The following is a 13695-nucleotide window of genomic DNA, read 5'->3' as shown; positions in this document are numbered from 1 at the left end:
AAGGAATCCTCTGTGGGGCCTCTGCCTGGTTCAAGTAATCCAGGATAGGCTGGTTAACGCTGGCACGGCCTATTCTTGATTACTTGTTTCAGGAACCGGCCGTGAGCAGCTAACGGACGGAAGTTTTAACGGTGTAAAATGTAAAATAAAAAAAATAAGTGTGGTTCCGAAGCCGTTCGCTGAGCCGACTGCTGTGTTTCCGCAGGTGTACGTGCTGAAGAGGCCGTTCGTGGACGAGTTCCTGCAGAGAATGGGCGAGTTGTTTGAATGTGTGCTGTTCACAGCCAGTCTCGCTAAGGTACTTCACAACCTCACAAATAGATCTCCATGTTTTATTCAGCACCGAGTGTCTCTCGTTTGATGACAGATGTGTTCCCGGCTGATCTATCAGATGTTGTTCTGCTTTCTCTCGCCTCTTAGTTCCCCCCCTTTTCCGTGATAGCAGCTGATTAACACGCTGTCAGTCACCTCAGTAGATGCCCTGCTCACGTTTCATTAAATCTGCAGATAGTCGGCCTCTTGTGTTCAGTTTAATTACTCTGAATTGGACATTTAAGCTCAATTTAAACACACTTGCTCTTCCATAGGGATGAGATAGTATTTACATAAATAAAAACCCCAAGTTTGACTTAACTCCGATTTACTAGCACTCAATCCTGACTTTACAACACAAACCTGAATTTGGGATTGTAAATGTGTAAACATTTTACTGCTAGAAATATATCCAGCTTTTTGTAGAAAACGGCTTCCTTTTGTGGCCGATCCCTGCCACCCCCCCCTCACCGTGCTCCCTGATCCCCCGTCAGTACGCCGACCCCGTGACCGACCTGCTGGATCAGTGCGGCGTCTTCCGGGCCCGCTTGTTCCGGGAGTCGTGCGTCTTCCACCAGGGCTGCTACGTCAAAGATTTGAGCCGACTGGGCCGAGACCTCCACAAGACCCTCATCCTGGACAACTCTCCTGCCTCCTACATCTTCCACCCCAACAATGCTGTGAGTTTTTTACCTGATACTGTGTGTATTTTTTATAAAGATTGAAGTGTGGAGTCCCAACTGTGTGTGTTTGTGTCGCTCAGGTTCCCGTGGTGTCGTGGTTTGACGACGTGGACGACGCCGAGCTGCTCAACCTGCTGCCTGTGTTCGAGGAGCTCAGTCAGGCCGACAACGTTTACACCCGGCTGGACGAGCTCCGCGGACATTAGCCCCGACCCCTCCCCTCCGATGGACCTGCTCAGCTCCCCGTCAGAGCTCCCAGCTTCAAGACGTCTTCAGCTCCAACAGAACCGAGAGTAAATATTCCAGCTCAGACTGCCTTTTTATCTCAGCCTCCGCACAAAAAACCTTTGTTTAAAAAAATAAATAAAAAGTTGTATTAGGTTGTTTTTGGCTCAACAAACTAGAGACGGCAGCTCAGTGCTGACAACGTCCACGACCACTAACCAAAGCAGTCCCGTTGCAATCACTCCAGTTAGTATGAATATTGACGTGGTTCTTTTGCCAAAGCAGAAGCCTGCCTGCCCTGACTTGACTTTTGGACATTGTTTTTTTTTTTTCTTCATTATTGTGCCTTTATGGAACAACAACAACAAAAAAACATCAGCTCTTTATTTAAAAAAAATTTCCACCAGATTTTATACATTTTACCGATTTCTTTTTTCTCTGTTGTTTTATAAGGAAATCTATTTTTTAAACGGTGAACATGGCTCCTCTATGCAACCCAGTTCTGTACTAACATGGACAGAACCTCACCTGCAGCCACACAAAGGATTCATTCAGATGTAAACATTTACTGTAGCCTTATTTACCTGTAAATGAGCAGCAAAAACAAAAAGTGTATTTTACTTCTTTGTACTATAAACACAATTTCTACAAAACACGCAATATAAATGATTGGTGGTCAGATTGATATTTGATATTATCGGTTGGGTGAAACAGGGTGACATTATTGTCTCATGGTCCGTTGAGAACAGACACACTGGAATATGTTGGCACATAGGACGACCATAAAACGCCACAGTTTTCAGTCAAGGGTTTTGATAATAGTTCATGTGTTACTATGTTTTCATTCTTTTATTTTTCTATATGACAAACAACTTGCACTTGTTTTATATTGACAGTGCTGAAAGTAAAAAAAAAAAACTGTGCCTTTTGAAATTCGGACAGAGAATGGTGTTCTGCCTGAACAGAGATTTGTAGGCCTACACACACTCTGATGTGTCATGCTGAGCGTGAGAAAACACTGTCAAGAGCAAGTGTAATGCCGGTGGCTGTGGTACTTGCAGTGCAACACTTGAAAATATCAAATTCAATTTTTTTTTATTTTTTTTTAACATGTGTGCGTGTTGTTGTTTTTTTTCTATATTTATTGGCCAAAACCTTGTAATTGTCCGGTTCGTCTTAATGCTCAACATTTTTGTATTGTAATCCTGTTGCCTACTTTGAGGCTGGCCTTGTGTTTACCTGTTTGATCTGTGCCTAACACATTTTGCTGTCAAAGTTCGTGGATAACTCAAAGACTTGCGCAGTCAAATCAAATCAAACCATCAGATTTAAATCTGAGATTCAATCACACAAGAAATCATCTTTTATTCTTTTTTTCATTTGGATTTCAGTACAACAGATATTTTGGGGGCTTATGTTTCCTTGGTAGGATGGTTTTTCTATGATGTTACATGTCTGATGCAATTGTTGCCTGCATGTTAATTAGTAAAATGACAATGAAAATGTACCAGTTGTGATGACCAAAAGTATGTGTTGAAAGTCACAATTTGTCTTTGTGTATCAAAATAAATCAAAAACTCATTTTGTCAACTGATCTGACCAAAACTCTGAAAGACAAGGTGCTACCAATTTTTATTCAAAATAAAATGTTGTTATATTTTCCTGACCCTGTGTGTTTTATCTCCTTTGGTACTAAAGAACAAAATTGTCTTATGTTTGTCATTTATATTCCTTCATTAAAATATTTCTAAAAAATTTTTTTTTGAATTATCTTACTGTCGAGATAGACTCAGATCTCACAGTTACAAACTTACAAATACTTTTATTTTGAAGTATCTGGTGCTGTCTCAGTACTACTTGCTTTGAGTGTTGTACAAATGCAAATTCAAAACTTATAAGAATAGATTTTACACATTTTTCAGTGTACAGTTGTGTCAGTAAACTGACAGACAGCACAACTTTGAAGTACTTTAATTACATGACACTTTTTTACTTCAGCGGGAAAAAAATAATGTTTTGAAATTTAAAACATTGCTAAAGGATAAACTTTAGCAGTAATAATTAGTATTATTAGCAACAACCAGTGGTGAAAGAAGTATTCAGGTCCTTTACTGAAGTAAAAGTACTAGTACCATACTGTGGAAAATATTCCACTCTGAGTAAAAGTACTGCATTCAAAATCTTATTTAAGTATGTAAGTATCAGCAAAATATACTTTACAATACAAAAATGAAAGTACTCACAAAACAGAAAATGTTCCCTGTCAGTGTTTTACTATTATATATTTAGTTTTTATATTAATATTACTGCTGTATTAATGTGCGTTTTACTGCTGTGGTTATTTAAGGCTGTGTTGATTTTACCTACTTTATATCCTGTTGGTTAGTTTTATCTACAGTAATGCATCACATCCCATTAGACTATATGTTTTTTCTGTTTTGTAAGAACCATGCATCTCTAAAAAGTCAATAAATTCAGACAAACAATGTATTTTCCAGCTGATCTGAGGGCTTTCAAAATTATTTATTTCACTAAAAATGTAGGAAAATTGTGTCAAACCATAAAGTAACATTTAATCTTTCCATTTATCAGAAAAATTCGGATTAAAAAAATGTTCCACTACTGACAGTGAGTATACATGTAATTATTATAGCATACATTTGTTGTTCTAAATAAAATTATAAATAAGTTTATGTATTTTTAATTGTATACGTTACATCATGCGTCATAATAACTGATGTAAAGCTTAACACGCCCATTTACACCCGGACATGTTTATTTCAGTGAGATCACAAACAAGTAGAATGTTTGTTTATGTCGTAAACATGAAGTCTGATCGAGTCAGCTGATCATTAATGAAGCGGCCATTTTAAGTGTACTGGGGACATTACTCGGTGACACACCAGGAAGTACTGGAAGTAATATTAAGGTTCCTCGACAGGCAGTGTTTATGTTTAATAATAACACGTTTTAAAGTATATCAAATGCAAAAATACACGACTTGTGCGTTTATTTCCATTCGGAAACCGCCTTATTTCCGGTTTTGCGTCGCGTCTCGGAGTTCTGGGCGTTTCCATGGTGACGTCACAGGCTGTCGCGCTGACTGACACGTCGAAGAGAAAAGCAGCGAAGCGGCGGAGCGGCAGGTGAGAGGCAGGTGAGGGCGGCCAGGTGGGCCGCGAGGCCGCCAGGCCCTCCGTGGTCGTGCCGGGGTGTCGCGGTCCCGGCGGCCGGAACATGAACCGAGTTCTCCGCCGAACAAACGCGTCGTCGTCGAGTTGTTGTCGGACGTTAGCTAGCCAGGCTAGCCGTTATTTAACGCCTGCTGGCGAGCAGCAGCTAATAGCTAACCTATATATAGATCTATATCTATAGATCTATATATAGGTATAGATCTATAGATATAGATCTATACACACACACACACGATGGCTCGTGCGTCAAACACCATTTTAGCTGCTCAACATATTTATTATTTAATGTTTTTGGTTTCGGTCGCCAGCTAGCAGGGTTAGCACGAATCGACATCATGCTATCAGACAGTCGTTAGCTTGCTGTGCGTGGTTCGGTTCTGGTTCCGATGCTAACCGGTTCGGTTCTGGTTCCGATGCTAACCGGTTCGGTTCTGGTTCCGATGCTAACCGGTTCGGTTCTGGTTCCGATGATAACCGGTTCGGTTCTGGTTCCGATGCTAACCGGTTCGGTTCTGGTTCCGATGCTAACCGGTTCGGTTCTGGTTCCGATGATAACCGGTTCGGTTCTGGTTCCGATGCTAACCGGTTCGGTTCTGGTTCCGATGATAACCGGTTCGGTTCTGGTTCCGAACCGGTTCGGTGATTAATGCTTCAAGCAGCTTTAAAATGTCTCCACGAGACGAAAAGGTTAAACAATGTTTGTGGTTTATTGTCGAAACAGAACCTGATATTAATAATTTGTTTTTGCATGTCAGGAGATTATTATTATTATTGTTGTTGTTGTTATTGTTATTATTGTTGATATTATTATTGTTATTGTTATTATTGTTATTATTATTGTTATTGATATTGTTATCGTTATTATTGTTATTATTATTGTTGTTGTTATTGTTATTATTGTTATTATTATTGTTGTTGATATTGTTATTATTATTATTGTTATTATTCTGCTGTAAATGAAAAGTACACAGTTCTAAAATATAACAAAGACCATAAATCTGTATTTGTGTGATTTTTCTTTAATATTTAATTTATTCTACAATTTGGTCAAAAATATAGAATTTGATTTTGTCTTTAATTCACATCGAGTCCTTCAGATGAAATGAGTTTCTTCTCTTCTGCTTGTGAATGAAGTTGTAGAATAAGTGGACGTGTGATCGTTGTGTCCCGAGGAGACTTCGTCCCATCGCAGGTTGATCGTTGTGTCCAGATCTTCGTCCCATCGCAGGTTGATCGTTGTGTCCAGATCTTCGTCCCATCGCAGGTTGATCGTTGTGTCCAGATCTTCGTCCCATCGCAGGTTGATCGTTGTGTCCAGATCTTCGTCCCATCGCAGGTTGATCGTTGTGTCCAGATCTTCGTCCCATCGCAGACCTTCTGAGATCTCGGCTCCTGATTCCATCATGAACGTGTTCGACCGGAACATCGACTTGGACGCTCTCTTCAAGTTCTCCCAGATGTACGTAAGCGAGCCGATTCCTCCGAGACGTCGTGTGACCGGCGGCGTCTTTAACTCTGATGTCCCGCTGCAGATCTCATTCCACTCAGGTGCACCTGAAGAACGTCTACTCCAGCTTGGCCGTCTGCATGTTCGTGGCCGCGGCCGGCTCCTACGTTCATGTGGTCACACGCCTCTTTCAGGTAAGAAGCTGTTTACCTGCACAGGTAGAACCTTAAATAGGAACCCTTCATCCTGCCTGATCTGACCCCATGTGCACATGAACTATTATTATTATTAATTATTATTAGTTATTATTAGATTATTATGAATTATAAGATTATTATGAATCATTAGATTATTATTACGAATTATTAGATTATTAGTATGAATTATTATTATATTATTATTCCGAATTATTAGATTATTATTATGAATTATTATTAGATTATTATGAATTATAAGATTATTATGAATCATTAGATTATTATTCCGAATTATTAGATTATTATTATGAATTATTATTATATTATTATTCCGAATTATTAGATTATTATTATGAATTATTATTAGATTATTATGAGTTATTATTACGAATTATGAGATTATTATGATGAATTATTATTAGATTATTATTATGATTAACTATGAACTGCAGATCTGTCAGAGGTTTTGCTCTGTTAGGGAATCTGAGCAGCTTTCCTTCTGTAAAGTGTTGGAGGTGATTCTGACGTGTAGCTGACGGAGCGAACAACGATGAATCCCTGGCAGCTAGCAGGGTGTAGTACAGACGTACTACACCCTGCTGAGAAACACCGTGACAAGACCTGAAGTCAGACAACAGTCGGTGTTACGACTTCCTCATCTCCGTCTGTGTTTAATGTGAAACATGTTCAGGATATTCTGAACACATCGTCTCTTTGTTGTTTTGGAATTCAGAAGAAACTGAAATGGATTAAAAATTGGTGCTGGAGGTTTTAACATGGGAGCGTATACACCAAGAAAACATCCTATTTGGAGAAATGTTCTTTGTCTTAAGTAAATAAAATAAAACAGTTTAGAGACTCAACAAACATGTGAAGTGACAAAAAGCAACAGAAGAAGCACAATAGGTGCATTTATTGTGTTGCCGGAATATTTAGGACAATAAAAATAGCACAGGTCAAAGTGTGTGTCTGTAATTTGAACCCCTGGAAGACGTTAAGAAAATATTTACCTACATTTTTAACATCCTGTGAGAAAGTGACTCGGCACTTTTTAAAAGTAAAGAAATCTGACAACTATTCAAACAACTTGAATCTCCGTATTGTGACCAGATTGACGTGTGACATTAATCACAACCGTAACTGAGTGCAGTATTCGGACCCGGTCCTCAGGGCGGCGTGCTGTCCGTGCTCGGCTCCCTGGGCTTGATGTTCTGGCTCGCCATGACGCCCCACAACTCTGAGACGGAGAAGAAGAGACTGGCGATCCTGGCGGGATTCGCCTTCCTCACAGGTAACGTGTCCGACTGGAGTTCGGTGGTGTTAGTGGGCGATGTTTAAAGCGGCGTCTCCTCTCCGGCCCGCCAGGTGTCGGCCTCGGACCCACGCTGGACTTTGTCATCGCCGTCAACCCGAGGTACGTGAACGATCGGTCTGTGTTGAAACGGCCGAATGCGAGTTAAACATTAAAACATCTGCGAGCGTTGCTCTAGAAATCCAAACAGAAAAGTTGTGTTGGTTCTCCTGCAGCATCATCGTGACGGCCTTCATGGGAACCTCCGTGATCTTCATCTGCTTCACTCTCAGCGCCCTCTATGCTAAACGCAGGAGCTACCTGTTCCTCGGAGGTAACGGCACTTTGTTTATGCTGCCGTCAGAGACTGAACAGAAGTTATAAGAGGAGACGCCAACTTCTCCAAACGAAGGACAACCTGCCAGAACGGGACATCTGCTGTCTCCAGTTCACAGCACAAATCTCCAGACGTGTCCCGGTACTCCGATGAAGCTCCGTCTGGTTTCATCACTTCTAAAAATGCAGCTGTTGCACCGAACTCACCGTCACTGTTCTCTTTATGTTTTAAGACGCCACAAATTATAAATAGCCACGAAAAATGTCCAAAGTTGAAGCAGAAGTAGGGACGGTTTATGTTGAGATGTTTCAGGGCGACGGAAAACCGCGAGTAGACGCAAGTTTCAAATCGTCTGGTTGTGAATCTTTGCTCTGAACTGGACTTAACACTTTATTTTGTGTTCCAGTTTTGTTCATAAGAGAAATGCTGTTTCACATGAACAATGACAGATTTGCATCGTGAACCTTTTGTTTGACTTCAGGCACTCTGATGTCCGGCCTCTCCCTCCTGTTCCTCATGTCTGTGATCAACATGTTCTTTGGATCTCTGATGCTCTTCAAGGTAACTGAAGCCCGATGTTGTGCTGAACGAAGCTTCGATCCGCTGCGTTAGCGTGTGCTGTAAGCGTGTGCTGTAAGCGTGTGCTGTAAACGTGTTGTTTGGTGTGTAACAGGCTCACATGTACCTCGGCCTGCTCATCATGTGCGGCTTCGTGCTGTTCGACACTCAGCTGATCATCGAGAAGGCCGAGAACGGAGACAAGGACTACGTCTGGTGAGGACTCGTATTCACTGTCGGCAAAGCCCTTTTATCTGTTCTTAGAACCGTATACGATGCAGGTATAACATCCCATAATAAGGTATACAAAGGAGCATCAGTTCTTACAAAAAACATGATGGAAATAAACTTAATTTTTTCAAAAGTGTTGCAGAAGTTCAGCTTTTACATGATGAATGTGTGACTATTACAGCCTTTTATTTTGGAGACGCTAACTTCCGCTTTGCGTATTTTATTTTGAAAGGCACTGTGTGGACTTGTTCCTCGATTTCATCACCATCTTCAGGAAACTGATGGTCATCCTCGCCATGAACGATAAGGTGAGGACGAAGTGAAATGAGGTCTGGTGAAGGTTTATATTCTTGATTTTTCTCTTTGTATTTAAAAGCAGCAATGACTGCTTCCTGAAGACAAACACTGAAGATGCTTTGTAGGATGGTGTCAGTGTCAAAGTGTTTGCTGTAAAAAAATATATATAAATAATGTAAAATAAAATAGTTCAAACTTGAAGCAATAAAATGCGGCTCAGACTGACAAAACTTCTGTACTTGAGAATAAAAAGCTTTCAAAGGCAGATTTCTCCAAAAACAAATGTGTGCGCTCGATATCGTTTGTTAATTATGCTGAGTTTTGTGTTCTAAAACAAACTATTTCTCCCTTGTTTTGTTTCTTCCAGGAGAAGAAGAAAGAAAAGAAGTAAAAAGTCGTCAGCCGGTCGTAGCAGGAAATTCAAATAACCAATCAGTCAGAAAAGGCACAAACTTGCGACGCACTCGGTGCTTTTCATTTTCTGTTTTCATTTCTCAAATTAAACTCTTATGTGGTCTTATATTACTGAAAATTTCTTTGATTTACTTTTCTTGAAACTTACAGCGAGGGTTTGAATGTAAGTTTATGGTACAGTAACACTAGTCCCATCAATGGCTGTGAATGGAGAACACACTAACGCTGCAGTGATCACGCTTGGCCTGTAGAGGGGAGCGTTGCCCTTATGAAGGCTCCCAGAAGAAGCTGAGCAGCTCCTAACAGATGATTTTCATATAACTGTTATTTAGTGCCATAAATTAATGACATGATAGGCTCCTTTTAGTGGGTCATGTAAGCTTCTGAAACTGATTATCGTTTTTATTTTACGTAATTTCATTTTGTCGATTTTTGCTTATTTATAGTTTTCCTCAGTTCTTTAGTGGAGTGTCACAAGGTATGGTGTCTCATGATTTTTGACAACAGATCCTCCTTTCAGAAATTTTCCCCCCTTTAATCGTTTTGTTCCCACAAATTTAGTTTTTTCGGGAGAGTTGTGAAGCCTGGTAATCCCGACTCAAACCCTGAACGCCCGTCAGACTCACGATGATCGACAACTCAGACGGACTCTCATCCACTCGCTGGACTCGATTTTGGACGGCGGAGGAGGACGAGTCGGTGCCATCTGTCTGTTTCTCTTTTGTTGTTTTTCCAACCTGGATCGTGAAAACAGGCGGTTTATTCTGACCACTCCAATTGTAAATTCCTCTAAATATCTGTTGTCTAGAAATTAGTTTGCCAAATGATGTGATGTTTAACCTGACAGTTTGGCATCAGTGCGATTTATTTTTATTTTATTTTGAAAGTATACTGTGAAGAATTTATTTTATTGATGTAAAACTGATAATTTGATACATTTGCTCAAATAAATGTGTTGAACGTATTAAAATAAAGCGACTGTGTCTTTAGTATCTTCAATCCAAACAGTTTTAATTTGACTGGAGCTTTGGATTTTTTTCTATTTGTATATATATAATAATGTAATTATTAATATTTAGAATTATATTTATATAATTAAATTGTCCAAATTCTCAAAAAAGTAATTCTGTAGTATATTGTCAAAAATTTCATAAACTCATACTATAGCATGTCGTCACAAATATAAAAAAGCTCCATAGACTCCCATTCAACTTCAACGTAGTATCGTCAGGTTTCCAAACGGATCGGTCAGATCCACCGCTGGCTCCTCCCCCAGCTCGTCCAAATATGGTCACTTCCTGCTCCAAACCGCTCCGAACTAGCAAAGATGGTGACGGACAGAATCTGAACCAACCAACGATGACATCACTGATGGATGATGACATCACTGATGGTTGGTGGGAACCCTGTGAGAACCATACAGCTCTGTAAACATACTCTTCATTTAAAGACAGACCAACATAGAGAACTAAATCAAAACGTTTTAATTAGAAAGTTGAAAAAACGGCAGTAGGTACAGAGGACCTCTAGTTGCTAGGTAACGAACAGCAATAGAGATGTCGGAACACAAGATATGAACGTAATTACAAAGCGAGACTGCAATTTTCACAGAAAGATTACACACAAAAAAAAAATGACTGCAAATGATGTACATTTAAAATAAATAAATAATAGAAATACATATTCATTGAATAGTGTAGCCATTTCTCTTATCTATGTTATTATTGCTGGTATATATTACCTTTAAATGTATTATGATTTTAAAAACAAGACATATTCTGACAACCTTTTCCTTGGCCGCGAAACAAAATATCAACATGATCAATAAAAATCGTTTTTACATTTAAAATCGTGATGCATGAGTTTAGCAATTAAGAATCACAGACATGAACATTCATTTTTTTTTTTTTTTTTTTCCCCCCAGGCGATCCATGTTTTTTTCTCCGTCGTTTTTTCGTTATGTGGGTGAAATGATGTCGGAACAGAACGGATGTATTTGATCACAGATGCGTTGTTGTGCTGAACGGTAGCTCGGCCATGCGGTGTTGCCGTCCTGTATACATGAAATCAAAGAGACGTGTCCACAGTCCAGTCTGATTGTGAAAAGGTGAACAAGCGAGATTCCTTGGTGGCTTTTGGCTTCATGTTTGAGATCCTGAGGAGAAAGAGATCAGTTCATCCTTCCAGTTGCAACGAGCTTGATGACACGCCGCTCCGGTTAACGTTAACGTTAGCAGGGCGTCTGCGGTTTCTTTTCCTCAAAAGATGAGCGACCGGGAGACGACGCTGCGGTGATCTCCGCTGCGTCACCCTTGGCTGCCGCAGGACGACAGGCTGTCGTACAGCGAGTCGCTCAGAGACTCGGGCGTCTCCAGGACCGGAGGGCGGCTCGGGGAGAGCGCCTCCTCTGGCCGCTCCCGGAGCAGCTCCAGTCCGGCCTCCCGGCTCATCTCGGGGACGGTGGGAACGCGCGTTTTCCCTCGCCGGCTCATCCCCGACTGGGCGGGGACAGGGAGGCTGCCCGGGTCGACCACCCGGCTGGAGGAGGGCCCGCCGGCCTTCATGCCCTGCGGGTGGGGAGAGGGGGGGGGGAGGGGGGTCACGTGTGTTTCAGTCTTACGTAAACGCCTTCAGGTGCAAAAAAGAAAACTGGGCAGCAGAAATCATCTCTGTGAATTTTTAATAGTCGAGCGATTAATAATTTCTAAAGGGAGAATGTGGTTCTGTTTTTTTTTTTACATTATGTAAGATGTGAGCGCAGATTTTAAAATGTATTTCTACTGCGAAGTGTTGCAGCCTGTAAGTGACCCAGATAATTCCTGTCCTCAGCAACTTTCATTAAGCATCGACCACAAATCACTCATTTTTTTGACCTAAATGAACGTCTTCTAGTTTTGACTCTTAGTTTGTTTGGAGGATGTCATACGTTGTACAGATCTTACTTCACTTTCTTTTACGAGTTGTTATCTCGAGCATGAGAGCAGCTTTCAGCACCAAAACTCTAAAACTCAGACCTCATTATGTGGATATATTTGAAAAAGAAAATGAACCCAGCTGGCGTTGGCCTACCGCTCTGAACGGGGATCCGAAGGTCACCGCCTCCTCCTCCTCCTCCTCCACGGCCAGGTACACCTCCGCCGGCCCCGCTGGAGTCTTCAGGTTGGGGAAGGTCCAGGTCTTGGAGCGAGGCGAGAACACGTTGGCTCCGTGGGCCTCCGAGGCTGCAGATGGAGCCACAAAAAGGAACCGTTTTATTTCTAAGAGGGATTTTCTCGTGGGTTTATTACTGGACTGAATTTAGGAGCACGTTTACTCGTCTAAAATCCAAAAGTGAGGAAGGTTAACAAAAGGGAACACCTGTATTTTGTAACCATACCAAATAGCTCTACTAATATTGGCTGCATTGCTGTGATATTTTGTACACATATTCATAGTTTCCAGAGGATGAATCACACAGATGTTGGTAATCCTCTGACTTTTCTTGTAGCACCACAGTGAAGTTTACATTTTTGATTCTCGCTGAAATATTGAAACTGTTTGTTGGATTACTGTGACTTTGTGCAAATATTCAGTGTCGCCTGATTTATCAATGAGCACCATCATTAAATTAAATTTTACAATAAAAATTAAAAACGTTTTAAGATCAAATGCTTTCAAAATGATGACATTCATAACTGTTTTTCCAGCTTACTGCTACTGTCTCCATGTTAACACGGTAAAAATAAAGTAAAATACTGAATTTAATGAAAAATGATAGACAAATATTGATTTCTCGTGAAACTTCAGGGCCCTCTCTAAAAGACTGATAAAAGTTAAGTGATGTTTTTGTTATTTTAGGCATCTGAATTTGAGATCAAAGTCGATTACGCCATTGAAATTTCACTGTACTGATATCATACTTTTAAATATATATATATACAACTTTTAAATATCTATACAAAGTTATATATTTGTTTGACTATTTGCATATAAATAGTTAGGGTTAGTTTTGATTATTTGCTCATTATTTTTGTGGCTTTTTTAATATTCTGACATCATCTGGCCAAATTTTGAAACTCTACTTTTACCTACGAGTTTCGTTATGTTAAAAATGTGAACATTACAGCATCCCAGCAGGCTGTCGACTCTGCAGTGACGTCCGACAGTTTGAAATAGGAATATAAAAGATATCATGAGGCTATTTCACCTGACAGATGCTGAACACAAACTTTTTAAATGGTCATTTATGGTGTAAAAATCAATCAGGACATTCAGGCCTAGAATAATTTTTTGTTCAATGAGTCTTTTCAGTTTTTCCCAGTAGTATAAAACAATGATTTTTAATGATATAATCAAATAAATGAATGAGATCAGGACCCAGATTAGCGGCATAAAACTGATTTAAAACAATGGATTTAATTAAGATCATGTAATTTTTGGTCAAAACTGAGCCTCCTGAAAGCTGCAGCTAACAGCAGCCACGTTTTGTTTCCAGGTGTTAAAGGTCACCAAACTCATCCATCTTTATAT

At 40.2% G+C, this 13695-nt stretch overlaps 3 protein-coding genes across 8 annotated transcripts in view; 2 read left to right on the top strand and 1 right to left on the bottom strand.

The window, feature by feature from the left end:
• ctdsp2 (CTD (carboxy-terminal domain, RNA polymerase II, polypeptide A) small phosphatase 2) overlaps positions 1-2886 on the top strand; it is a 10983-nt gene extending 8097 nt beyond the window's left edge. For both annotated transcript variants that reach the window (XM_069143571.1, XM_069143570.1), the window contains exons 5-7: positions 206-298; positions 807-992; positions 1076-2886. In XM_069143571.1, coding sequence (XP_068999672.1) covers positions 206-298; positions 807-992; positions 1076-1201 — 405 coding nt within the window. In that variant the 3' untranslated portion in view covers positions 1202-2886. The remainder of the gene's footprint in view (positions 1-205; positions 299-806; positions 993-1075) is intronic.
• A 1372-nt stretch (positions 2887-4258) lies between these two features.
• Positions 4259-9294, top strand: tegt (testis enhanced gene transcript (BAX inhibitor 1)). 2 transcript variants are annotated; one of them, XM_069143565.1, is made up of 10 exons: positions 4259-4366; positions 5549-5873; positions 5947-6055; positions 7229-7349; positions 7424-7472; positions 7586-7683; positions 8168-8247; positions 8360-8460; positions 8708-8783; positions 9140-9294. In XM_069143565.1, the coding sequence occupies exons 2-10, from the start codon at positions 5818-5820 to the stop codon at positions 9161-9163; spliced, it is 714 nt and encodes a 237-aa protein (XP_068999666.1). In that variant the 5' UTR covers positions 4259-4366; positions 5549-5817; the 3' UTR covers positions 9164-9294. The 2 variants fall into 2 exon arrangements, with proteins under 2 accessions (XP_068999666.1, XP_068999668.1); XM_069143567.1 differs by having other exon boundaries at positions 4274-4377.
• Positions 9295-10655: 1361 nt separating this feature from the next.
• nckap5l (NCK-associated protein 5-like) overlaps positions 10656-13695 on the bottom strand; it is a 37320-nt gene continuing 34280 nt past the window's right edge. For all 4 annotated transcript variants that reach the window (XM_069143559.1, XM_069143560.1, XM_069143562.1 and 1 more), the window contains 2 exons: positions 12256-12407; positions 10656-11753 (listed from right to left, as the gene is read on the bottom strand). In XM_069143559.1, the coding sequence (XP_068999660.1) occupies positions 11493-11753; positions 12256-12407 (413 nt within the window). In that variant the 3' untranslated portion in view covers positions 10656-11492. The remainder of the gene's footprint in view (positions 11754-12255; positions 12408-13695) is intronic.

Source organism: Embiotoca jacksoni, unplaced genomic scaffold, assembly GCF_022577435.1.
Source record: "Embiotoca jacksoni isolate LCO1_2020_lvr unplaced genomic scaffold, fEmbJac1.0.p SCAF_111, whole genome shotgun sequence".
Lineage (NCBI taxonomy): Eukaryota > Metazoa > Chordata > Actinopteri > Embiotocidae > Embiotoca > Embiotoca jacksoni.
Note: the sequence above shows the minus strand (reverse complement) of the source record. Positions and strands in the feature narration are given on the sequence as shown.

Excerpts from the sequence above, each read along its gene's own strand:
- tegt (XM_069143565.1), top strand. The coding sequence starts at position 5,818 with ATGAACGTGTTCGACCGGAACATCGACTTGGACGCTCTCTTCAAGTTC. Across the intron at positions 7,350-7,423 it reads GGGATTCGCCTTCCTCACAG|GTGTCGGCCTCGGACCCACG; the intron begins GTAACGTGTCCG and ends CCGGCCCGCCAG. Across the intron at positions 7,684-8,167 it reads GAGCTACCTGTTCCTCGGAG|GCACTCTGATGTCCGGCCTC; the intron begins GTAACGGCACTT and ends GTTTGACTTCAG.